Here is a 27,877-nt window from a genome sequence, read left to right as displayed (position 1 = left end):
TGTCCAGTGAAACTTGCTAGTGTCCACTGGTGTGAATGAAATTTAGCTTGACATGGTGGTATATTGATCAAAAAGCCATAGTGCCATTATCCAACAAGCCATGATGTATACAAGGAACATTGGAAATGAGGAGCATTGTAACCAGGAAATCTAATGCAGCAATCCCCAGCTCTGAATGAACCCTTAGAGTAGCCCCCCACCCACATGTGTGTGTGTGTGTGTGTGTGTGTGTGTGGTTTTTCTTTTGGTGAGGGCTACTGTAGTATATATACTCTCTCTATATGATTTGAGTGGGAAGGCAGTCTGGTGTGGTAAGAGTTAAGTTTTAAGTTGCACCCATCTCCCCTCCCTCCTTCATCGGTTGAAACTGTCTAGTTGTGCTTTGACTATGCCAGATTTTCAAGGAAATCTCTTTTGAACGTTCTTCAAAAGAGTGTTTTAGGCTTTCCTCCCACTCTAATGATTTTTTGGAGCCACTTATTAATAATTCTTTGTGCTGTGTTTGCAGCAAGAATGTGAGGTGGTTTTGGATCCAAACTGCAATGAGGTTCCCTGCTGGCGTATCCACTTTATGAAGGCGAACAAATATAGCAAACCCAGTGTTAATTTCCTGCAGGGCTAAATATATTTCATTTTTACCCATGTAATCACTAGGTAGGCAGTAATGACCTCATATTTTTCCACTTAATATACACTTGGCTAAACTGAATGCTGGACCCATATTTTTTATTTTATGTTAATTAATGTAGAGTTGAACCTTGAAACACATCCAGTTCTTGGGGACAAAGTAAGAATTAGTGCATAGACCTCATTCCAACAAAGCAAGGCATTGATTTTAATTTAGATTAACACAAACATTTGCTGTGAATCATAGCTGTCTATTCAAGCCTCGTTCACCTGTTAGTAGTTTGTGTTCTGTGTGGCTCAGAGCATTTTAGTTGCTTAGAGCATTGAATTTCGTGTGTGTGTGTTTGTGTGTGTGTGTGTGTGTGTTTAGTTACCAGAGACTGTTTCATTTATAACTCCTGCTCCTTTCAAGAATCCATATGATTAGGTTGAAAACTTAGGCAGCACTAAAAAGAGGGGTGCGGGTTTGCACATTTTTTCCATATACAGTCATACCTCGGTTTAAGTACACTTCGGTTTGAGTACTTTCAGTTTAAGTACTCCGCGGACCCGCCTGGAACGGATTAATCCACTTTCCATTACTTTCAATGGGAAAGTTCACTTCAGCTTAGGTATGGACTTCCAGAACCAATTACAGTAATACCTCGGGTTAAGTACACTTCAGGTTGAGTACTCCGCGAACCCGCCTGGAATGGATTAATCCACTTTCCATTACTTTCAATGGGAAAGTTCGCTTCAGGTTAAGTACACTTCAGGTTAAGTACAGACTTCCGGAACCGATTGTGTACTTAAACCGAGGTACCACTGTAATATAATACATCTCACCATCATGGAGAAGACTGTGACCAGGTGGCCTAAATGCCTGCTTAGTACCCAGAAACTCAGTGTTGACAGTCAACATCAATATCTCTGTTGCTCTTTCACCTTATGGCTCTTTAAGTTTAAACTGGACCTGGACCGAACAGCCCTTCAAATAGAGGACTGTCCCCTGTAAAGCAGCACACATGACCCACACTATGTATGTGTGAAAGATGACAACGCTATATAAACAGTTAGCATTGCTTCCCCCTTTAGTTCTCCTTTCCAAGTCACGAGCTATTCCAAAACCAGTTTTCTAAAGGCCAGGTATAGTTATCATAGCCACTGTTAGCTTCTGGAGCTCTCAAGAACTACCGTAAATAACTCAAGCAGAGGCGGATTTAGAGCAGTGCGACTGGTTTCCCTGCGCTGGGCATCAAACCCAGGGGGTGTAAAAGCCATCCTAGAAATCTGTAAAGGAACGTGTCAGAAAGACAACATAAACTTGTCTCCCAAAGCTGCCTCCACCCCAGGCAGGCTGCTGAGATTTCTCAGGGGCGACTGGGCTCCAAGAGTTGCAACCACATCAGTCTTTGGCCTCAGATCGTGGCCCTGCCTAGTTCTGCCGCCTCTGGTTCAGAGATGGATCTGCAGTGCTTCTCTCTCTCTCTCTCTCATCCTCCACTGCCATCCCATTCTCAACTCGAGGTAACTCTTCCAGGTTAGCGGAGTTTGTAACCTGAAGCGTTTGTAACTCGAGGTACCACTGTACCTTGTTGGCCACACCTTCTCCTAGGTGGGCCTTCTTGTTGAGCCACCTGCTAGGAAAGCATCATACAATGATTCTGTTTATTCAGAAATCTCCATTAACATATTGGGAGATTCCTAGGTCACCTGATGGGCTTGTGCCCCTAGTTTTCACCACCGAGAACCCTACATGTTATCAAGTCCCACAACACAATGAGTTGTGACTAAGTCTGACTGAAAACAATGGGATGAGCATTGTCCCAATCCTGTGTACACTGAGCAACTCTTGTCCTAATTGCCAGCACCCTTAACTCTATGTGGTGGCAGGAGGTCGTAAAGAGAACATTGCCATAAACTATTCATTAACTGGACACCATCATTAAATTTCAGAAATAATTAAATCATAGTTTTAAAGTACCTGATATATTTTCAGCCCTGCTGTCCCCAGAATATTAATTGGATGGATGTTAAGCAGAATATAAATGCACATCTTTCCAACCAAATAGTGATTCAAGGCATATAGTGTAAAACAAATCTTTTTAAGAAAGCAAACCAGTCTTTACAGGTTTCGAGGTTTTCCCCTCTGAGGCTCAAGCTTCCCAGACATTACTGAGAAGTTTTTCGCCGTCATCTTCCGCCCTGCACCCCTGCCGCTTAAGATTAATTTTCTGATTAGACTTTAGAATATGAGAAGAAGGTCTGTGGCTCAGTGAGAGAATGCATGTTTTAGCATGCAGAAGCTCCTTGGTTCAACCTGCCACTTCCCATTTAAAAAGGATCAGATAGCTGGTGATGGGAAAGGGTTCTTTTTTTGGACCCTGGAGAGTAGCTGCCAGTCAAAGCAGGCAGTGCTGGGTTATAGGGATGTTGCACAATCACAAGATGAGTGCAGGGATTGCAGCCAACTCAGAAACTTTGGGGAGAAGTGCGCTGAGCACAAATGCTATGAATAATCAATAGACCACATGGTATATGGAATATATTGAGTGCTGCCCTCCAAATGCTTGCTACTGTTTTTCTGCTCTCTGTGAGGGGCAGAAAAAAGGGTGCCTCTTTTGCAGGGAGGCAAGACCTCTGCAAAAGTGGATAACAGATTTCAGCATTGCACAAATTCTAAGGGTCTTAGGAGCCCCATGTTGGGTAAAAGATTCTTGTGCTGCAGGGGGTTGGACTAGATGGTCCTCAGGGTCCCTTACGACTCTACAATTCTGTGATTTTGAGTGGGCGTTACAGAGGCACAACCAGAGATGAGTCCCTGAACCAAGATACCAGTACAGGCTGCTATGAGTGCAGGTGTTCCATCAGGAAACCTGTTGGGTTTTAAATAGTTACAAAAGTAATACTTCTTTTTTTTAAAAAAAAATACAATCCATTAAAATAATTCTGCATTTCCTGGAATTTGAGCATACAGAACTGGGTATGAATTAAAGGATATACATTAAGTTGGCAGGGGGGAACATGGAACCATAGTGACCATAGTGGAGAAATGTAGGATGGAAGAACCTATTATTAGCCAATGCAGAGGAATGTTGATGGGAACTAACAGAGGTAAAGCTAATTATTAATAATAACAACAATTTGGGATTCCCCCTTGGACTTCTCATGGGAAGAAGAAATGAATGACACAGTGACACTTTGACTAAAAAGAAATATGGTTTAACAGAAAGTAGAGAACATGGATTGAATGACTTAAATAATCATTGTTAATGTAATTGGCAGATGGAAAATCAGAACCCCCCCATTTATCTTTAATGTTTCTTATCACACTCCTTTCCTTTCCTTTCCTTCTTTCTTTTCTTGTTCCCTTTCTCTCCCTCCTCTATTTCTTGTCTTTTTTGATTCTATCTGTTCTAGATATTATTTTACTATATTATGAAAATCACTAAAATAAAAATTAAATACGCTTTCCCCTGTTTCCTGTGGCATTAGAAATCCACCCCCACCTCATTTGAGGGATCATATTTTTCCTGCCCTGTGCAGGGTTGTGTCAGGGAAATGGATCCAGCAGATCCAAAATCTTCCTGGATCCACACAGAATCTGCCGCTTTTACCCTCCTACCACCATAGGACCACAAATGTCAGAAGTGAGACAGCTACTGAGCTTTCTGCAGCTGCAACCATGGACAGACTCCATGGACAGACCTCCCTTCTTGTCCACGGATTGCTGTCTGTCTGCAAAGGGGGGAATTTCAAAATCCTATCACCCCTGGGACGCCCTCCCAGAGACTATAGGATTGTGCTGATACTGATTTATTGTGACAGCTACTTTTGTGTACCGGGAGCTCACCTCTTCAGGTACATCTGGTCCACAAAAGCACTTAGCACAATAAATCTGTGGGGTATTCTAAGTGCCACAAGACTTTTGTTTAAAGAATCTGTCTGTCTATATTGAGCATAAATTTAAATGTATTGAGAATAGGCAAAATATCTTATCTGGTGGTTAGGTAGAATGCAATTCAAATTGTAAACTGAGCCCAGTGTTCTGCCATCTAAACTAATCAGAAGGAACACAGATCCGTGAGTTGATGCCCTCGGGCAAGGGTAAATACTATTTAATCTATGTTAATCTGACCACTGGAATGAAGTTTCAGAAAGGATTACTTGTGTAAGCAAATAGCCAAACCGTAGACAGAGCTCCATCCAGAACCTCAGATTGGAATCTGTCCAAAAGTGGAGAAGAAGAATTAAATTCATGAACTCAAGAGATACATTCACAAATGCGGTAGTCCTGGGTTACAGCTATAAAGCTTTGTTAATAACTTGAGAAACAGCTTGAAAAACAAAAATAACTATTTGTCTACTCATTTTCAGCCCAGAGTTTGCTTGCTTGAACAGTGATTCAGCCAACCTGTACGTGGTTGTGTTCAGAAGTTCATATGAACTAGCAGGTGATCCCAACCACAGTTTGTTTGTTTGTTTATTTATTTAAATAATCTACAAATTGTCCACTGTTAAAAATACCTTATATCCAGGTGTGTACAAAGCGGAAATGAAAACAAAAGAACAAGGGTAAAACAACAAAATAACATTAAATTCATCTGAAAAACCAACAGGAACAACATCCAACAACGCTATCCTGAAATGACCTGATTGAATGAAAATGTAGTACCTAAAAAACTGTGTTCCAAAAATGCAGGCTTAGATTCTTCCTTACCGTTTTTTATATATTATTTGGGGTTGTGACTACAGAGATATTTGGGGTCCTACCATCTAAATAAAAAACAGTAACAATAAATTGAAAGCAAACTAAGCTATTAACTAACAATGGTACAGTATATAAAACAGCAACATCAAGCAACAGCAAGATCTAAAATTACACATTGAAACCCCGTAAACATAAAAATATTTTGAGTTGCTAATGCAAAAGAGAGGGCCTGATGAATCTTGATCGAGAAATATTCCAGAGTCATGGCACCACCACAGGAAAGGCCCCGTTTCTATAGAATCATAGAATTGTAGAGTTGGAAGGGACCCTGAGTATCATCTAGCACAACCCCCTGCTACCTTGGCATCATCAGCACCATTCCCTAACCAAAAGAGCAATAGGATATGCCTCTGCTGCTTCTTTGCTTGCACTTTTTCTTTTCTTGAGCTTGACCATGGTCACTGTGCTGAGAGTGGGGGCCAGCTGCCCCTGTGAGTCATCGGCATTCAGATCTAGCTCTTACAGCCAGACTCATACATTCCCAGGGAGCTGCTGTATCCCTTCCTTGAACAACCAGTGACTTGGAGCTGTATGTGAGAAAACTGACACACACCAGATGGCAGGGTTTTTGAAACAGTAGTCAAAAGCAGGTAATTTATATTGAAAAGCAGGGTAATATAATATTTGAAATATGATTCAGAGGAGTAAACCTCTGCAGTTAAGAGCGAAACAAAATTGTTGCCCAGGTTGCTTTTGCACAAACCCTCTTACAGGTGAGGTGCTTGGGTGAAGCCATGTAACAATAGCATTACCTAAGCTGTTTTGCTGGAAACACTCTTAACATTTCACTGTCTTTAAGGGGGAGCCAAGGAGATGTCAATGACATTCGTAAATGGTTTGTAGCAGGGCCGGATTTAGGTTTGATGAGGCCCTAAACTACTGAAGGTATTGGGGCCCTTTATAGGTCCAGCTGTCCTTTGTCAACAAATTGTCGCTTTTTTGTGTTGAATATATGCTATATGGTAATTGATGGACCTAATAGGTATCTAAAACCATTTGCACGTGTTGCCATGCAACTAGTCCATGCAGAATGTAGGCACCCTATATATAGAAATGAGCAAACCTGTGATATTTTAGGGAGCAGGCTAGCAGGCGGGGTCCATTACTTACATCATAGGAGCCTACACAACACAAAACACTGTTGCTGTGTGTAGGTTTTATTTTATTTGTTTTTTATCTTATATTTTGGAAATGTACATCCAGGTTTTTTCCTTTACATTTTTTGGGGGCCCCAAGAGAGTGGGGCCCTAAGCTATAGCTTATTTAGCTTATACATAAATCCGGCACTGGTTTGTAGTAACCTTGTGGTGCTTGAGGAGACAACGCACAAGTGAAAAGCGTAGCTCCCCATTGGCTATAGGGGCTTCTTTTGTTCCTCGGGCACATCGTTTCCTCGAGCAAGCTGGAAAGCTCTTAGATCTCAGATTCAGGCAGCAGTACAATGTTGATTAGCCTGGAATTTTTGCAGTTTGCAAACACTTGCAAACATGGCTACTAGCCATTGTAGCTGTGGTCTGCCTCACGGCTGGAGGCGGTAATGTTTCTGAACACCAGTTGCTGGAAACTACAGGAGGGGAGAGTGCTCTTGCGTGGTGTAGTGGTTAAGAGCGCTGGACTCGTAATCTGGTGAACCTGCTTTGCATCTCCGCTCCTCCACATGCAGCTGCTGGGTGACCTTGGGCTAGTCACACTTCTTTGAAGTCTCTCAGCTCCACTCACCTCACAGAGTGTTTGTTGTGGGGGAGGAAGGGAAAGGAGATCGTTAGCCGCTTTGAGACTCCTTAAGGGGAGTGAAAGGCGGGATATCAAGTCCAAACTCCTTCTCCTCTTCCTCCTCCTATTCTTCTTCTGCTTGGGTCCTGCTTACGGGTTTCCACAAGGCATCCTAGGAACAGGATGTTGTTCTAGATGGGCCATTGGCCTAGTCCAGCAGCCTCTTCTTAGGCGCTTTACTGTTGCAGATGTTAGGAAGGGGTGCTGCTCCATGGCAGAGCACCTATCTTGCATGTGGAAGGTCCTAGGTTCAAACCTTGGTAGGTAGGACTGGGAACATTCCCTGTCTGAAACTCTGGAGACCTGCTGCCAATCAGATGATACTCATCTGGAGAGACCAATGGCCTGATTCAATCTAAGGCAGCTTCCTGTGTCCACTTAAGCATGTACTGAAAGGGTGGGTAGGAATCCAGCCCTTGAACCGTTCTTTAACCACTTAGATTGTGAGTACCACCGGGTATACAAAAAGGGCTTAATAACTCCACAGAGGCCACACTGCTGATGCAACTCATGTGCATATTGCAAACAAATATGACCTCTCTTGCAGCAAAATCCTCCTTGACTCCCATTTTTGAATGCAGTGGGACTGAGTTCTGAGTAAGCATACATAGGAGTGCAGCCAATGCAATTGTAACAGAAAGCCCTGTGCTCAGTGGGATTCACTCCTAAGTAAGTAGACATAGGATTCCAGCCTTAACTTACCCTGCCCCACTGTAATTGAGCCTAAACAAGCGTGGCTGAAATCAAGGCATATTCTTCCATTGTTTCCATTTCCTTCCCCTTCCTCTCTTGTCTTCCCCATGTCAAATTCCACAGATGCAAAGTTAGAAATAATTACTTTAATAATATGCATCTCTCCTTAATGGGGAAGACTGTAAGCAGGTGACCTGTGTGCCTACTCCATCCATCTACCATTCAGGTGCTCCCTGAATTGTTGGGCAACTTCAGAGCCCTCATCTGATTTCCCCTTTAATAATAATAATAATAATAATAATAATAAATTATTTATACCCCACCCATCTGGCCGGGTCTCCCCCGCCTCTCTGGGCGGCTTCCAACACACATCAAAATACATTAAAATATCACAGACTAAAAACTTCCCTAAACAGGGATGCCTTTAGGTATTTTCTAAATGTCAGGTAGTTGTTTATCTCTCTGACCTCTGATGGGAGGGCGTTCCACAGGGCGGGTGCCACTACCAAGAAGGCCCTCTGCCTGGTTCCCTGTAGCTTTGCTTCTCGCAGTGAGGGAACCGCCAGCGCTGGATCTCAGTGTCCGGGCTGAACGATGGGGGTGGAGACGCTCCTTCAGGTATACAGAATTCTAGAGTTCTTTGAATTGGACTTGGACCAGTCAAGCCTTCAAATAGAGGACTGTCCTCTGCAAAGCAGGACACAGGGCCACCCTAAGCAATGCACAATACAAGCAATAATCAAAACAGTGCATCTGTTAAAACAAGAACGTTTACACTCAGTAATAAAATGCCTGTTTAAGATAGAGCTCGACTCAGATACCCATCTGCACTATTTTTAACATGGATCAGAGTGGTCTGTGTGTCCTTCACAGGTTAGTGGGCTCCAGCGGGGGGGGGGGCACAATCCAGCAAGTCCTACCACTTGCCCTCAAAGTCCTAATTTCAGTAAACATGCTACTGATCTGAAGGCATAACTAGGGATGGCAGGCTATTTCTGTCAACTTCCCTAACCTGTCATGTGTTCACAATAACACCCGGTATATTTCCTGTACAATGCTGAATGTTATTTTTTGAGTGATTTAAAATGCTTGGCTATAATACTTGGCTGTAGTTTGGGATTGCTTTATATGAAGGTTGTGGCAGAAGAAGCAGTATCATCACAGAGCAGGCATATCCTGGGAGCCAGCTGGCCTTCCCGCTCTCAAGAAGAGAAAGAAATGCCTTGATGTTAGATTTTTTTGGCTGCACCACACTCTTTACTATGAGAATGTCAGCAAGTTATTCAAACAAAGGCTTATAAGCAGACTTCTGAGGGGAAACCCTCGTTAGAAAAGCACTTTAATTATGTGCTTAAGTTCCATTAGTTTCAGCAGGGCATGGAGATTTGTTTAAAGCGAACCATGTACAGTTCAACTTCATTTGCCTGAATGGCCTGGAGGACACCCAAAACATCTGGGTAATCAGAGGTATGGGAGTGATGTTTACATTGCCTTATGGTCTCAAGAGAGACATCTAGTGAACTTGAACAAGAACTTTCCGGTTTGGATTTTGGAGTTTCAACGCATTGCTTATATGGTTGTTATTTACTTCTGTTAGTAAATTAGGATTTCTTATTTATCTAGTGCCGTCAGTGTTCTAGGTACTGTCCAGGCGTTGGGACATGGTCTATACCCAGAGAACCTACTATTATTAGGTGGACAAAGCAAGGATTCATGCTGAAAAAGTCATACATGTCCAATTTCAAATTAGAACTAAAAGTGTTTTCCTAGCCTTGGAAGGTACAGCAATAATTTGTCTCCCTTAGACTGTGGTTAATGGAAATATGATAAGTCAAGGGAACATACAGCTAGTCTGTTCAATGTATATCATGGGAAACGATAAACGATACTAATTTAAAAGTACATTCATCCATTTATTTTACTGCATTTTCCTCTCATCCAAGGCGTTTAGGGCTGCATGCCTGGATATCCTGCCCAACCCCATTTTATCCTTTCAACCAGCCTGGGTGCAGATAGTGAGTGACCCAGTGTCTACATGCCTAAGTGAAGTTCTCAGCTTGGACCTCTGTTTTCCTAGTCTGACAAATTCAGCCACTCTACCACTCTGGTATATATGAATCCACTAACATCCGCCCCTTTCAAAAAATAAGGTTTGTTTTAGAATCAATAATATCATTGTATTCTTTTACAATATATGCTACTGGTGCCATTTAAAATCAATGCTACTGATTTCACTTTCTAGCTTTACTTGGCTGTTTGCAGTTGATAGACTCATTAATCCTTCCCTTTCAAGGCAAATAGAGATTGGCCAAATACAAAAAGTTGGCTGGATGCGGTTAGAAATCTGTTGGTATTTTTCTGCATGAGAAAATAGCCTAGTCAGTGGGGGAGCGTTGGAAGGGTTCCCCGATTCAAAGCGGAAACCTTTATCTGACATTTAGCTTCTATTGTGTGTTGGCTGTTTGCCTCGCTTTCTCAAAAGTGTTTGCTCTGTAGGTGGGTTGAGATCTTTAAAGTCTCATCTGGGGTGCATTAACTGAAGAGGCCACCCGATAAGTTTATTGATTGTTATGGCAGCTAAGAGCTATGGAGCAGGCTGTTTGAGAACAACATCAGGATAGCCTCTGCAAAGGTCCACAACTTACAAAACCTACTCTGTTGCAAACAGTTTACCTATTGAGCTGGCGGGTTGGGGCGGGGGGGGGGGGGGTTGCAGGAATGCGAAGGATTCTCAGAGCTTAAGTCTATGGGTGCCTGGTTTGTTTGTTTGTTTGTTTGTTTGTTTGTTTTTTTACAAAACACTTATATACCACAGTTTTGTTAAAAAACAACAACAATCAAACCAGTGTACAACATATAATATATAAAACAAAAAACACATAAAATGGGAAATCACAGATCACAGATTACTGTAACAGGGTCCCCCCCCCCCCGAATTGTCTCTGTAAGCCTGGCAACATAGAAAAGTTTAAAAATTAATACTGAAGATGCCTACTGAATCTCTGTTGGAGAAGCATTCCACAAAACTGGGCTGGTAACTACTGAAGGTTTGGTTTTGTGTCAATGTCATGTGAGCCAATGTGTTTTACCTGCCTTTCACCCCAAGGTCCCAGGGCGGGTTACAAAAATTAAAACACAACGTTAAGAATAGTTTAAAGCAACTTAACAATCACAGAAATAAGATGGGTCCCAGAAATATAATAATAATTTATAATAGTAATTTATTATTTGTACCCGCCCATCTGGCTGAGTCTCCCCAGCCACTCTGGGCGGCTGCCAATTGAGTGTTAAAACAATACAGCATTAAATATTAAAAACTTCCCTAAACAGGGCTGCCTTCATATGTATTTTTAAAAAAGGATAGCTGCTTATTTCCTTGACATCTGATGGAAGGGCGTTCCACAGGATGGGTGCCACTATCGAGAAGGCCCTATGTCTGGTTCCCAGTAACCTCACTTCTTGCAATGAGGGAACCGCCAGAAGGCCCTCGGCGCTGGATCTCAAAGGTAGCCCCTTCAAAGGTAGCCCCACGTAGAGCGCATTGCAGTAGTCCAAGCGGGAGATAGCGGAAAGATATATATTTCAAGTGCCACAAGCCAGGGTACAGAGGTGTGTCTTCAGCATTTGCTGAAAGCTATACAATAAAGATGGCAGATACAGCTCTGTGAGGAGGGAGTACCACAACCTTCAGGGACGCGGGTGGTGCTGTGGTCTAAACCACTGAGCCTCTTGGGCTTGCCGAACGGAAGGTTGGCGGTTCGAATCCCCACGACGGGGTGAGCTCCCGTTGCTCTGTCCCAGCTCCTGCCAACCTAGCAGTTTGAAAGCACGCCAGTGCAAGTAGATGTGGAGGGAAGGTAAACAGCGTTTCCGTGTGCTCTGGCTTCCATCATAGTGTCCCATTGCACCAGAAGTGGTTTAGTCATGCTAGCTGCATGACCTGGAAAAATGTCTGTGGACAAACCTCAGCATGAAGTGGAGATGAGCACTGCACCCCATAGTCACCGTCCAGGGGTCCTTTACCTTTACCTTTTTTTACCACAACGTGGAGCCTGCTGCAAAGAAAGCAACCTTGTGGGCCACTACCCAAGAAGGAAATGAGGAGCTAATTCAGGTATTTGGGGCATGAGTTGTTTAAAACCCTAAACAACACTAACATGAGCACCTTAAATTGGCCCTGGAAGCGAACTGCGGAGTAGTGCAGCTGTTTTAAAACAGTGATTATGTGAGATACAAATGAAACCCCAGCCAATGTTGGATAAGTAAGTAAAGCAAAACTGAGAACTCAATGAAGAATGTAAAGAATAGCATCAATATTTTTCCTCACTGAGGTAAATCACCTTTTCTGTCCTATCCACAAGCAGTGTGAAGTTGATGCCTGCTAATAACTGGACCTAAGAACATCAGAAGGATTAGATACTGAATGGTGCTAATAATAGTGGCTGGCAGTGTGTGCAAAGCTCCCTTTCAATGGCAAGTCAGATCAAGTACAAGTTAGATCAGAAATACTTGGGATGCAGCTGCACAAAATTATACTGCCTTTTGAAACCGAGCAAGCCTGTGAAACATCAGCTCCTAGGAAGTGATCAAAATTAGTCAGTGACAAAACAAAGCAAAGCAGATTTGTTTGGAGAGGAGGGTTGAATTGCACATAAGACACTGGCTGGCATAGTCCCGCCTCAAGGCCGTCAGACAAAACATACCCCAGAAACAAGAACAGTCTGAATATAGAGTGCACAATCAATGTTCAAAGTCTTTTCGCCACTGGACCCACAACATCCTTTTAGGGTGGGCGGGAAAGAGTTTGGTTAGGAGCAGGAATTCAGAACAGACAGTACTGAAGTCTAGGAACCCAGAACAAGTTGATGGCACACCCGCAGCTGGGGCGTTCCACAAAGTGTTGTCGTCCGGCTTCTCCTCCTAGGAGCAGGGAAGACGCCTCCTTCTTACCTGCATCAGTGGAAACAGTGGGATGGGCAGAGCACCACCTCATGCACTTCTACTGCCTGAGGTGGGCTCTTCATCACATAAGTGAGCCACCTCTGATTCAAACACATTCTGCTGAGCACATGAGGACCTTTCTCTCATCACGTATAAGACTAGATTAAGGTCATATCCAAACCATATTTTTAAAGCACATTTAATGTGCATGGCTTCCTTCAAAGAATCCTAGGAACTGTAGTTCATCCTCACAGAGCTACAATGCCCGGCACCCTTTACAAACTACAGTTCCCAGGATTCTTTGGGGAAAGTCATGTGCTTTAGATGTGCATTGAATTTACTCTAATGGTATGGTGTGGATGTGAGTTAAGCTGCTGCATAAAAGCTCTGGAACAGCCTGCTATCCTCATATGATCACCACTGTTTTATGGGAGAGAGGAATCTGTAAGGAAAAGGTGGAGAGACGTGCTTATGATAGGATTCTTTTTTGTGCTCCTTCAGGGGAAGTGGATGGCAGATATTTTTGAGAAAGACACTGAGCAACTGCCTAGTCAATAAATCACTCTGACACACTAAGCCATTACTCTTTGAACCAGGATTGTTACTTGCCTTCTGTGGTAGCTCATACAGTTTCCTCTTCAGTGTGACGTTTCTACAGTACATATCCCCCTCCCCACCCTCGTAAATATTGTACAAAAGTGCGCGCTGTTATTATTGGCTAGCATCAGGTGGTGTTGACCATTAGAAAGGATGGGGAGACTGCTTGGTGAACTGGCGCAAGGCTTGGCAATGTGTTTTGGGCCTGCAGGGATATTTGCAAATGAGAGAAACAGTTGTGGACACCATGCATGGACTAAACACAAACACACACACACACACACACACACACACAGAGAGAGAGAGACAGACAGACAGACAGACAGACAGACAGACAGACAGACAGACAGACAGACACCCTTAGGTTTGGGTGAACTTTCTGGAGAATACAGCTAGGAAGACCAATAGAAGGCTTTTTTCAAGCCTAATTGCAGCAGAAGTGGGACAATTTTGGAGGGGCTGCACCTTGGCAGGGGAAGCCTAGAACAGTAGGAGGCTTCTTTCAAACCTCATTTCAGCAGCAGAATGGGCAGGAAGATGGGGCCTTGCAGGCGCCAGGCAGCATCTCTGCTGGTGTGCCCGAGGGCACCATACTGGCACCCCATGCCACCACTACAAACATCTTTTGACAAGGAAACTGGGCATAAATCTTTCCAGCATTTGCAGCCTGGATTATAATGATGAGAAACAATGCATTTCACCGAAGCACTGTGAATTACTTCTTCCTATTGGGGAAGGAACATGGAAGAAGGAACACTGTGTCTATTTATAAAACTTCCAAGCTTGGGAGCTGGAGTGTCAGGTTGATGTATTTCAGAATAGATGAAGACCTGTGAGTTGAGTGACTGAGAATATTTGCAAGACAAGCTGCTGATCATGAGCTGCACAAAGTTAACATCATTGCTGCAGCATTACAGGGGAACGTGCTGGCTGACAAACTAGGCTGCCTGAATGAGGCCAAGTGTACTTTTTATAGGCACAGGAACAGTGCCGATGAGCATTGCGAATGCGGTGTGTAGGCCTTCTGGGCAGCAACATATACTTATGAAACATTGAAACTCCAGTGGAATTACTTGGGGAGATTACCTCACTCCATTTATCAGCTGTTGGAGGCCCTGTTGTAACTCTTGTCTCTTAACGGCCGAGACCAGGTTTTCGGTGCCCTGCCTAGCATATTTAAGTATATGCCATCAAATGAAAATGAGTTTATTTTTGATTATTTAAATACATGAGGAGGACTAGACCACAAGTAATAGGTTGCCATGTTTGTTAGCTATCATGGCATGGGCCTAGTCATCAAGAATGACCAGACCTCTAGGCATGTTCCATGGTGACACCAACACAATGGAATATATTGCAATCAGAAGTTTGCCTGGCCATTTTGGTGCTTTACTTTAACCTTTTCCTTAAAAGCCATATCATGTGTCATGGTGTGCTTACCCTAACTCCAGACAAACTCAATAATAATAATAATAATAATAATTTATTTATACCCCGCCCATCTGGCTGAGTCTCCCCAGCCACTCTGGGCGGCTCCCAATCAAATATTAAAACAATACAGCTTTAAATATTAAAAGCTTCCCTAAACAGGGCTGCCTTCAGATGTCTTTTAAAATTAAGATAGCTGTTTATTTCTTTGGCATCTGATGGAAGGGCGTTCCACAGGCCAGGTGCCGCTACCGAGAAGGCCCTCTGTCTGGTTCCCTGTAACCTCACTTCTTACAATGAGGGAACCACCAGAAGCCCATTGGCACTGGATCTCAGTGTCCGGGCTGAACGGTGGGGGTGGAGACGCTCCTTCAGGTATACAGGACCGAGGCCATTTAGGGCTTTAAAGGTCAACACCAACACCTTGAATTGTCTCAGCTCTAAGCTGAGGCAGTGAACATTTAGATTTTGTCTGATCTGTAATGACTGTTGACTTGTACCATACAGAAGATTACAACAGGCCTTATTGACTTGGCTTAGATGTTTATATCCTTTTCACACCTGTTGAGGCCAAGGGAGCTGAAAGGTCTTCATTGAACTTGATTTTAAACCAAAACTTTTTTGAATCATTAGACTTTGCTAATTAAGTACTGCGACTCCCATTAAATTTAATTCATCTGAAACATGGACACCTTTTGTGAATTCCTAAGTGTGAATTAAAAAGGTTAGGCGCTCTTCTTTGAAAATCTTGACATTAATGTATAATTCTCTACTCAACTTCTCTACTCTATTAGTGTCCGTATTTTACACAGCCTGGCATAGCTCATTTAATTTTTCAGTTATTTTTTAGAATTACTTCATATATTTTATGAAACTTGCTACCGTTATTAGCAACCTGCAAGTTCAATGAAACAAGTTTTACAGTCCTCTGAAAAAATGATTTGTGTCAAAACTTAGTCTTCCATCGTTAGCAGGAAAATGTGATAATCTTTTGACCTGGTTAAATCTACCCATTACAATAATATCAGTTAATTTTAAGCTTTGTTTGATGATTTGCTTTCATGGGGATTATCACATTATTTTTGATTTGGGCTTGACCATTTAATTATTCTATTTTTGTAGTTCTGTAGCCATAGGTCTTCACATACTGTGGGACTTCAAGAAAGGTTTTGTTGTGAAATACCTAATGCACTGCACTGCATATAAATAATGTTAATATAAATATTAATTATAATGCACTGCTTTTAATTCTGCTAGCTAAAGGGCAGTAATGGATGCCAATTCTCACACCCCAAAATGATGTGCTCTGTGGAAAATAAAATAGAAAACCCCAAAGCCTATAGAAGAAGAAAAACAACAACAGATTAACTAAAAACATTTCTTTCTGTATTTTGCTCTTCCATCTAGATCAGGCATCCCCAAACTTCGGCCCTCCAGATGTTTTGGACTACAATTCCCATCATCCCTGACCACTGGTCCTGTTAGCTAGGGATCATGGGAGTTGTAGGCCAAAACATCTGGAGGGCCGCAGTTTGGGGAATGCCTGATCTAGATGTACCATATTTGCTTCTTTGTTACCAAGTTACACTTAATGGAGTAAGGCTGCAAAACATTTTCCTGGGAGTAAGTCCCACTGAGCTCAATGGGGCTTACCTCTGAGTAGATGGGATTGTACTGACAAGCCTGAATCCAGAGTTACTTATAACACTCTAAGGCAGCACCCTCCAACTTTGATGCCCTCCAGATGTTTTATACTGCAGTGCCAATCACCCTGGCCCTGACCATTCACCTTGCTGGCTGGGACTGGTGGATGTTGTAGTTCAAAACATCTGGAAGACACTCGGTTAGGAAAGGCTTCAGGGATGCTTCCACCAAATTATACTGCAGTTACTCCAGAGTAACTCCAGGACTGTGTTCTTGGCCCAACTCTTTGGCATATTCTTCTCTCTGTTGCTATCATATGCCTTCAGCGCGATTGAATATGGTGTGTACATTCATTCAAGGGGTGACGGGGGTCTGTTCAACCTAGCACATTTCCACACCAAGACAAAAGTGTGGTGGGTTCTTATCTAAAAGACATTGTTTGCAGATGATACAGCCTTGACAGCACACTCCAAGGAAGCTCTACAGAGACTCATCAGCCGTACTGCCCAAGCCTGCAGGAAGTTCAGCCTTACCACCAGCCTGATAAAGACCAACATCTTGGGTCAGGACATTGGCAGCACTCCACAATATGTCTCCCTGGGCTCCACCATAACCAACAACCTCTCCATAGATGCTGAGCTGGACAAGCAGATTGGTAAGGCAGCTATGACAATGGCTCATCTCTCCAAAACGGTATAGGAGAATGTGATGCTAATGACCAATACCAAGATGAAGGTCTACCAGGCTCGCGTGTTGAGCATGCTGCTTACACCCACCAAGAGTAACACCTCAATGGGCATCACAGGAAAGGACAGAGTCTCAAACAAAGATGTGCTCTCCCAAGCCCACATTCCAAGCATGTTTGCACTCCTGTCTCAGTGTGCACGCCCTGTCTCAGTGACGTCTATGCTGGCTTAGTCATGTCCACAGAATGAAAGATGGCAGGATCCCCAAGGACGTACTCAACGGGGAGCTGGCTTCATGCACCCGGCCCATTGGCAGGCCAACTCTACATTACAAATATGTCTGCCAACATGACATGAAGGCTGGCAACATTAACCCTGCCATGTGGAAATCCCTTGCAGATGACCACAGCACCTAGAGAAAATCAGTCAAGTTGTGTGTCCATAGCAATGACCAGAGGAGGAATGACTGCTGGAAGGAGCATAGAAAGAAGAAACACCATGGTACATCCAGACACCTTCATCTACCCCAGCTGCAACAAAGCATGTCTCTCCAGTATTGGTTTCTACAGCCACATCAGGCGCTGTAATTCTCCAATGGTTTGACTTCACCCCAAAGGTGCGCTCTTCCAGTGTTTCCCAAGACAGATGGATGGCAACCAACCAACCAGTACTCCAGTGTCATTTCCTACTTTTCAGTTTATGTCTGCTAACTGTAGGGGATGGGTTGATAGTTATGTGTTTGGTGTACTACTTATAGCTATATCATCTCTATAATTTAATATTCAAAGTCTTAAGCAACACACCCTTCTCCTCTTTTAATTCCCCTCCAAGAAACTTTGATAGGGTGTGTTTGTGAAGATTTAGCTGCTGATGGAATTCAGCGGAAATTAGTGGTGCAGGGGGTAGTATTACCTTTTTTTTGGCCTCAGCTAATTCAAAGTTCTATCTTTGTTGGAATTGAGTAAACTTTTTTTTAAAAAATCAGGTATCTTTATTAATGGGCTAGTGAACAATACACTGTATAAATTATGTTGGTTGGGTATTACTTTGGGAAGGGAAGAGGAAAGAACTTCAGCTGCTTGAAGAAAGATTTATTTCAGGCCTGATGTGTTTTGAAATAATTCTTCTTTGGGGGCACATTTTGTGTAGCAATTTCTATCAAGTAAATAAACCACGATAGCAACTCCAATTGATTATTCCAAATTGCCTAGGGCCTGGTATAAATCTTTGTTCAAGCACCTAAAGTCCCCCCCCATCTGCTTCCCCTGTGTTTCCACAGTTTTGTGATGATTCTTTGTGTGTATGTGTATTAGGACATCTGACCTAAATGTATATGTAAACTATTTCAGCTAAAACATTAACTGAACCAAGCACACGTCCATTCCATCTCCTTATCACAAACACCATTGTCTCCAAGCTGTTGAGCTCCAGCCCCACTTTGCTTCAGTGACAGTACAGTGGTCCCTCGACTTACGAATTTAATCCGTTCCGAACGGACCTTTGTAGGTTGAAAAAATCATAAGTAGAAGCCTAGGGGGGGGAAATATTCGCAAGTCGAAAAAAATCCTATCTAAACCGCATCCAAAATGGCGGACGGAGCTCCGTTCGTAACTCGAAACCTTCGTTAGTTGAGTTATTCGTAAGTTGAGGTACTACTGTATATACATATCTTCCAATGTTTTCAGACCCCAAACCAAAGATCATGGCCCTGGAAGGAGGAGTTTGGATTTGATATCCCGCTTTATCACTACCCAAAGGAGTCTCAAAGCGGCTAACATTCTCCTTTCCCTTCCTCCCCCACAACAAACACTCTGAGAGGTGAGTGGGGCTGAGAGACTTCAAAGAAATATGACTAGCCCAAGGTCACCCAGCAGCTGCATGTGGAGGAGCAGAGACACGAACCCGGTTCCCCAGATTACGAGTCTACCGCTCTTAACCACTACACGCATAGCGTGAGAGCACATCAGCCAAAATGGCCGGCCTGATTTTGTGCAAAGAAAGGTATGTCACATTTTCCCCAGGGCACTTGGCAGGCACATGTATAGGGTGGGAGGACTACGCTCTTCACCCACAATCAATGAGTGGCAGCTGAAGAGGATGGGATGGTATTGATTGCATATCAAGGTTTGCTGTTTGATGGCAGGTGTGGATGCAGGTTGAACTGGGCTGTCTAATGCAGCTACCCTCATGGTGCACCTGCAGTGTGTTCATTGGTAACTAAGGCTGGCACAAACCGATGACATAATGGGGTTATGTGAGCTTCAGATATCACTGAGCAGGCAGACCATGATGTCTGCCCTTTGGTTCTGGCCTTTACCCTGCCTTACAGTTGCTAAGTAGTGGTGTCAGCCTCCAGGGATGGTGGAGAAATCTGATTCAGATCACAAATCGTATCTATCAAATTAGCAGTTTTCGAAACAACGACAGCCATCCTTTGAAACTAGCCAAATTTTGCAATGCGGTTCTCCTCCAACCAATGTTTACAAAAATATTATTATTATTATTAGGTTAAAATATGCATGAAAATAAGTACATTGTGGTGTAGATAGCATACAAAAGAATAAATTGCTTGCAGCAATAATAATACTAATAATACTACTACTACTACTAATAATAATAATATATTATTATTATTTATACCCTGCCCATCTGGCTGGGTTTCCCCAGCCACCCTGGGCAGCTTCCAGCCAAATATTAAAAACAATACAGCATGTATTAGTCAAAACTGCATACAAAACTGTGCTTATTAGGATAAATTCACACTGAAATGCTGAAGAGCTTTCATGAGGATTTAAAACAAGCCTCAAATTGCTTTAGAAATGTGGAAAACTGACCCGACCTGGTGGTCTCATGTGCCCTGAGATGACTTCCCCCCCCCCCCCCCGAGCAGTGGTTTTAGGTTTCTCTGGCTCATGTCCAACAATATGCACCGCTCTACACTAGTTATTAATTGATGAAGTATGCTATTGTATTTTGTAAAACGTGGTTTGCGTCTTTGGTTTTGCAAAACAAGTGTGGGGAACAAATACAGATAATGAACTTTTGCATTCTGTCCAGCCCTCTGGTTCATTGTAGTAGCAAATGCTCCTAATTCTTCTTTTCAACCATCTCTTATAAACCTTATGTATGCCATTTAATGCTGGAGTCTTGTCTCTTGTAGCATTACAGTCATACCTCGGTTTGCGAACAACTCGGGTTACGAACTGCGCAAACCCGGAAGTGTTTTCGCCGCGCGTGTGCGGAAGCGGCGTGCGCGCTTTGTGCATGCACAAAACGGCGGTTCAGGCCTTTTTCGGGTTACGAACTGCGACCCGGAACAGATCGCGTTCGTAACCCGAGGTACCACTGTATTATATTATATAGACATAAGGGTTCATCTCGTTAGGACATGAAAATAACTTAAGTATCATTCCCTTGGTAATGATGGGACATTGATTGCTGGTTGGAAAAGAAAAATGGAAAATTATGGGAATGCAATAGAGGGTACCCTAGAAAAGGTGTGGCTGGCTGGAACCCTGAACAGGATCGCTCCTGTTAGGAAGGAGCATTTTGTTACAAGTTTCACTTATTAATTTTTTGTTGTTACTGCTATAGCACCTTTAGTCTTTCTTTCAAGGAACTCGCAATCTAACATTTGACAGAGGGGAGGCAATAGTGGAAGAGGAAGAACGAGATGGAGACAGAGATAAACAGGAGAAAAATATGTGTTTATTTTCATTAAACATCCTTTGAGTTACTTTCAGTAGGATATGGAGACTTAGGACTTTTTCCTAAAGCCTTCACAGAAAAGATGGGCTTTGATGAGGGATTTAATGGGAATGAGCAGCTAAAGAATATTCAACGGATAAATCAGAATAATCACCTGACTGCAGGTGACTTGAAAGAAGTGGGGAGAGAAAGAAGTGGCAGAGCACCGACTCTGATAATTTGTAGTCGCTTTCATGTGTTCAGAAATGCTCACTTAAAGCATTTTATATTTCTCTCCTCTGTGGAAGAGAAGACACTTCAATTCATAGTGCACTGAGGCACTTATCCCTGCACTGAGCTCAGTTTTGTCCTGGCCTGTGTGAAGCAATAACACACATTATGCAATGAACACCCAAAGTGTTTGTGGTGGGATAAGGAGAGCTTGGGAAATGCAGAATTTAGCGTGGCATCAGGTCTATGGGCTCTGTCCTTCAAAGAAGCCTGGTTCAGGGCTAGCCTGGCTAAGGTGTCAAGTTATTTTAGGGGTGGCACTGAAACCACTGGGAAATTTATAAACAAATAGAATCATACCAGGAAATGGTGGGAGAGAGCTGGAGGGACCTTGTGGCTCACGAGGAGACCCTCCCCAGAGCCCGAAGACAACGTCAGTGAGGGCAGAGGAAACCCCTGAAGAGACCTGAGGCACAGTGAGGCTTTCTTTATGCTGCTCAATCTCCCCTATTAACAGCTGGTGCGCAGGGTAGAGCTGCTGCTGCCACTTTCTCACGCGTCCTCCAGCCTGCGGCCAGTTTTGGTTTGGATTGAAGGGAGAGCGGGAGAAAGATTGGGAGAGCAGGGGGGGGGGAATGGGCATTTAGATGCTTTTTAGAGGGTGCTCCCAACTTCACACAAGTTCACTTATGCACACAGGGGCCGGAATGTGCCTCCCATGTACGGTAAGTATGTCTATATTGCAAAGGATGCTCAGGTGCAGCTACTGGATCACATGTGGGCATGACTTGGGATCGGTACTCTAGCATTCTCTCTGTAGCATTGCAAAGGATTCTGGGTGGACCCCTTAGATCAGGGGTGGGGAATCTCGAGGCTGTGAGTCAGGTGTGGCCCTTCAGGCCCCTCTCTTACTGGGCCCTTCTCCAAGCTGTACCCTCTCTCCTAGCCGCCCCAGTTGTGCTGCCACACACTGTCCTTTCCCCTGGGCTGCTGCTCTGGCAGCGGGTGAGCAACAATGCAACTTTTGAATGGGAGAAGAAATATTGTGTGGCCCCATTAGGATTTGACGGGTGTGTGTTGAGGTGTGTATTTCGGAGGGCATCCGTGCCACTGTTCCAGGGGCTCCCTGAAGTCTTACACCAGCTGGTTGTAGAGCACACTTTTGTTCCACAGGCACTTGGAGCGTTCTTGGATGTCCACCCAATGTGCGCCAAGTCCCTGCAGATACAATGAGTCTAATCTGAGCGAATCTCTTGACAAGCTGCATGTAGCTCAGCTGGTAAAGCACGAGACTCTTAATTTCGGGGTCGTGGGTTCGAGCTCCACATTGGGCAAAAGATTCCTGCATTGCAGAGGGTTGGACCAGATGGCCCTCGTGGTCCCTTCCAACTCTATGGTGAGGGGTGGAAGCTTCTTGGCTGGCTTTCAGGTGTACTGGAGTGTCCCTGGGAAAGATACACCTGTCTTTCATAGAATCACAGAGTTGGAAGAGACCACAAGGGTCATCCAGTCCAACCCCCTGCCAAGCAGGAAACGCCATCAAAGCATTCCTGACAGATGGCTGTCAAGCCTCTGCTTAAAGACTTCCAAAGAAGGAGACTCCACCACACTCCTTGGCAGCAAATTCCACTGTCGAACAGCTCTTACTGTCAGGAAGTTCTTCCTAATGTTTAGGTGAAATCTTCTTTCTTGTGGTTTGAATCCATTGCTCTGTGTCCGCTTCTCTATATGACATCCTTTAATATATTTGAACATGGCTATCATATCACCCCTTAACCTCCTCGAAGTTTGGGGATGCCTGATCTAGATGCTATACTCCTATTGATGCAGCCCAGAATTGCATTGGCTTTTTAAGCTGCTGCATCACACTGTTGACTCATGTCAAGTTTGTGGTCTACCAAGACTCCTAGATCCTTTTCACATGTACTGCTCTCAAGCCAGGTGTCACCCATCCTGTATTTGTGCCTTTCATTTTTTTTTGCCCAAGTGTAGTACTTCACATTTCTCCCTGTTGAAATTCATCTTGTTTGCTTTGGCCCAGTTGTCTAATCTGTTCAGGTCATTTTGAAGTGTGATCCTGTCCTCTGGGGTATTAGCCTTTTCTGTGGTGCCTTTTCCAGCAACATGCAACATACTGAACCGAGAGTTTGGCAGAGAATGCCATGTAGACACTCTCTAAGAGTGCTGGAATCTGAGCGTTATCTTAGTTTTTCACTATTTAATTGCTTTTGTCTTTTCCAGTGATAATTAGTTCAATTTCTATTAAAAAGAAATGGAATTTTGTTTTTAAATGTATTTTTCTCTCTCTTCCTTCAATTAGACTCCAGCCTTGGCTTCTAAGCCTGTTGCAGACAGCCTTCTCATGCTGCGTGACAAGAGGTGGGAAGATGTCCGAAGCCTGTTGACCCCAGCCTTCGGTGCTGCAAAGACGAAAGAGGTAAGATGCAGGAAGCAGGTGCTGTGATTCCACGTACAAGAAGCTTTTCTTTTCCTTCTTGCTGGATGTTTCCCAAATGTGTGATGTTTAGATGACTGCATAATTAATGGCTGTCAGTCATCCACTGACAAACTCTTTAATGCCTCACTGCTTTGCCTATGTAAAGTCATTGCTCCTTTTGGACAGAAGGGTTTTTGTTTTGTTTTGTTTTGTTTTTTGTTTACCAGGCTGTTTATCAGAGAACCAAGTGTGAGTTTTCCTTTGTGAATTCTTTGCCCCATTTGTCTATGCTCTCCGAGGACCCAGCAAACTTTGGCTCCTGACATCTCTACAGATTGCAAAGGAGCAAATTTTGTGACACCGGAAACCTGGGAATCTCCTGAGGGTACAAGTGCTGGAAAGCTGCTAGGGCAGTTTGCAAACCAGACAGCAAGTTATGTAAAATAAAATTACCCTGCATGGTTGGGATAGCAATATTTGGTTAGCATTCCTGGATTGTTTTGGTTAGAACTTGATGGTGAGATTTCTCTCATTGCCTGCATTTTTTGGGGGGGGGGGTTGTCGTTTGTTTTTATATGACCGTTCAAGAATGCAATTGTGTTAGAGCAGGCAGCGGTGGCTAGTTTGGGAGGTACTTCATTTAATGTAGTTTAGCATACCACGTCAATAGCATGTGTGGGAGGTCAAGGAACAATTATTTGGCATTATGAATAAAAGTCCATCTCCTCCAGATTGGTCTACTCTGATTGACAGCTGCTTTAGGGCCTCAGGCAGAGGGGATTCTTTCCAGTAGTGGGTGGGGCAGCTTACCTGTTGTTGTACGCCATCCCAATCTCTGAAGGGTGCAAGATTCCAGGGGTTCCAGCTGTGTTTCCTTTTGGAAATGAGGCACAGCAGAGACAGTGGAGGAGGAGGGAGGGGTCCTATTGATTTGCTGTATCACACAGAGTTCCTTTGATCCATTGGCTTTCCTTATGGCTCATCACCCCAGGCTATATCCTGGACATGGGAAATTTTGCCTAGCTTGGTTAGCTCTTCACACATGTTGTTTCCAGAGGATTTAGAAGTGTCTAGTACACAGCCCAATGCACAGGGTCTGGCTTAATAACATATTTGTCAACCCAGTTTTCACACTCCAAGCATTGGTTAAATTCTAACACATGCCGAACCCAGAAATTTAGGGTGACTCGCACCACAAACTCATTACACTAATATTACTATTATAACACTAATATATGATATAAGTTGTTTATTTTAAAGTTACTGTGGTTTTAAAAATATTGGATCAGATTGTTACTATTAATGTTTGATGTTTCATTACCGGTATGTATTAGAAGCCGCCCAGAGTGGCTGGGGCAGGCACCCCCAAACTTCGGCCCTCCAGATGTTTTGGACTACAATTCCCATCTTCCCCGACCACTGGTCCTTTAGCTAGGGATCATGGGAGTTGTAGGCCAAAACATCTGGAGGGCCGCAGTTTGGGGATGCCTGGGCTGGGGCAACCCAGCCAGATGGGTGGGGTATGTATAAACAAACAAACAAACAAAGACTGATTTACTACGGTAAGTGTCAGTAACACTAATAATACTACAGGGTTGTTGTAAGGATGGCAACTAGACAGCGCTTGTGAACCACTTGGTATATTATTGTCTCCTCATGCTACTTCTAAAACTAATGCATGCAGTTTCTCATTAATTGTCTTGTATCTCATCTTGTATGCCTGTGTGTACTTCTATCTCATGAATGTGGTACTCATGAGATATCAGGGTCTACTGGTAGATCTCTGAGTGATTTCTGGTAGATGAGCAACAGTTCTGGGATTCCAGTTGTTTAACAATAGCAGCAGCAGCAATAGGACCTTTCGCACCTAAATTAAGTTGCTGAAATGAAGAAAGTGAAACAGGAGTCGATTTTCATTAGAAAGGACTGTGAGCTCAGTTACTGGGAACTGAAAACATGTTCATTTAAACAAATCCTGTTCTTTAATTTGAACTGTATGTCTTTTGCACAAGGCTCTGGTTGACGGATCTTGTTCTTGTAAGAAAGTAAAACCAAAATAGATCTGAGAAGCATGATGTCTGCCCACCCATCGTCTAGCACATGACCAGTCCAGGCAGTGTAGCAGCTTCATGCATGCTAGCTGAACTTTCTCTTTTTCAGCTGTGGCAGAGTGGCTGTTTCCCCATATGATTGTGGAGCTCCATCTGGTGCATGCAGAGGGCTCTGGATTGCAACTTGCAGCTTCAAACTAACACAGTAGCCATGGTTTTAGCTTGCATGTATCTTGGTATAGTTCCATTGGCTCAATTCCTATTTTATTCATACCAACCCAGGAATGCTAATAGGAAATACACCTTTCTGGCAAAAGTGGAGTCCTGGGCAGTGCTGGTAATTTATTTTTGCTTTCATGAGTAACCGGACCTTAACCATTGCATGCCACAGAAAAAAGGAGTCTTTGCTGTCTCCCTTACTGATCATTACAGAGTTATGAGCTCTCTTTCACGTATAATGCATGCAACACTGAAACGGAGTGCATGTTTGTGTTTGATAGTTGTTATTTTTTTATTCTAATAGCAATAAGTTGCAAGAATATAACAGAGCTGCAAGGCAAATTCTTCAAACTGGACAGGATTTATCTTAGTATTCCAGTGCGGCTGATTTCTCCGTACATTTTTCAAGCAATGGGAGACTCAATTTAGACTGCGACAAACTTCTAGTGACTCTTGATTAAAATCCAGAGTAATGCCTCAAAATTCATCCCTTAAAGGAAGGTGGAATTCTCTTCTTTTATAATTTTAGGCTCAAAAAGTAAACACGTTCCTCACTCCAGTGCCTGCTCTTTGGTTGTAAAAAATTTCCACTGGTCAGAAGCCTGTGTTGTTTTGACATGCTGCTGTCGAAATCCACAGTAGCATCTAAATGTGTCTGCCTCCTTTAGCTCTATAGACAGCTGTTGCTTAGCAACACCAGCTGTCACTTCCTTATTATGGTAAATTCTAATTGGCCATAAGCCTGGCATGGACACCTGATTAATCAGAACTGACAATATCATTGGTTATGTACCTAGACAACTGACTCCCCCCCCCCACACGTTTGATAGCAAATTTAACAAATCCTTAGGATTTTAAGGCTGTGTGAATGTGTTTGTGTGTGTGGATAATAAATCCAAAGGCCTCTTCAGTAAATGAGGGTGGGGGAGCCGAAAGAGAGAGTTTTGCATTGCCTCGGCAGAAATTAATCTCCCTTACTGTAGGTCATCATTGGCACAGGGAAAATCCTTGCCTCCAGTTTTACTTCTGTTTTTATACCTAACAAAAGACAAGGCCCCTGGTATGTGCAGAGCAGCCCCTGCCGGCATGAGTCAGACATACTTTAGCTGCACAAATGGTTCCTTGGACATTGTGCTTTGCAAGGATGGATGTCTGTGTTTGCTGAGTTAATTATTTAAAGGAGAGAAGGGAACACACACTATTGTGTCTCATGCTGTATGGCTGTTAAGGGGCAGTGCCAACTGCTAGCAAGGGAAAGAGAGCAGAGACTCGTACATGGCAATAGCAAACTGTTAAAATGAAAAAAAGCAGCAGCGAGAACAGCAGAGTCTTGCGGCACTTCAGTATTTATTATGGCATAAGCTTGGGTGAACTGGAAGTCCACTGCATCAGATGCAGCAGAAGCTCTAGTTCACGAAACCTTATGCCATAACAAATGTGTTAGTCTTCAAGGTGCCACAGGACTCTTTCTCGGTGTTGCTGCCACAAGCTAACACAGCTCCCTCTCTGTAAACAGTCTGGGTTTTTGTGTGTGGTGGTGGAGGTTTTGTTACAGTAACATTTCTATTCTTAGCTCCCTGTTTTAAATTAGGAATAGAGGAAGCGGCTTTATTCTCATTCAGACTCTGGGTTCATCTAGCTCTGTATTGCCTGCACTGACTGGCAGTGGCTCTCCAGGGTTTCAGGCAGGGGTCTACACCAGGCCTACCTGGAGATGTTGGGGATTGGAGCTGGAATCTCTTGCCTGCAAAGTAGATACTCTGCCATTGAGCTATTGCCTGTATATTTTGCCTGTCAACAGGATATTCTAGTTTGTAGCAAATGGGGGCCTCCCCTCCCTTTTGCCGTAAATACTGGCAACAGAGACTGGAGAAGCCAAAACAGTGATTCAAGCACACACACCAATGTATATCTGATGTGCCATTTTCTTCTTCTTTTCAGAAGCATTCAATTTCCCATGCAGGAATTCCCTACAAGTAACCACTACTTTTAATCTTTTTAATGCCAACATGAATGAGATTGGCACTTACCTATGCTGCCGCCTGAAGCGGCCCTAAAAAATTTTTCCCCTCCTTTTTGTATCCCCACCTCCATTTTTCTGTTTTCTAAAATG

At 43.4% G+C, this 27,877-nt stretch overlaps 1 protein-coding gene across 4 annotated transcripts in view; it reads left to right on the top strand.

Moving 5' to 3' along the window:
* The window catches only part of TBXAS1 (thromboxane A synthase 1), a 228,716-nt gene that overhangs the window by 98,726 nt on the left and 102,113 nt on the right, over nt 1–27,877 (top strand). For all 4 annotated transcript variants that reach the window (XM_035128282.2, XM_035128286.2, XM_035128284.2 and 1 more), the window contains one exon: nt 23,378–23,494. In XM_035128282.2, the coding sequence (XP_034984173.1) occupies nt 23,378–23,494 (117 nt within the window). The remainder of the gene's footprint in view (nt 1–23,377; nt 23,495–27,877) is intronic.

This window comes from Zootoca vivipara, chromosome 10, assembly GCF_963506605.1.
Source record: "Zootoca vivipara chromosome 10, rZooViv1.1, whole genome shotgun sequence".
Lineage (NCBI taxonomy): Eukaryota > Metazoa > Chordata > Lepidosauria > Squamata > Lacertidae > Zootoca > Zootoca vivipara.
The sequence above is the reverse complement of the archived record's forward strand: the minus strand, read 5'-3'. Positions and strand labels throughout refer to the sequence as shown.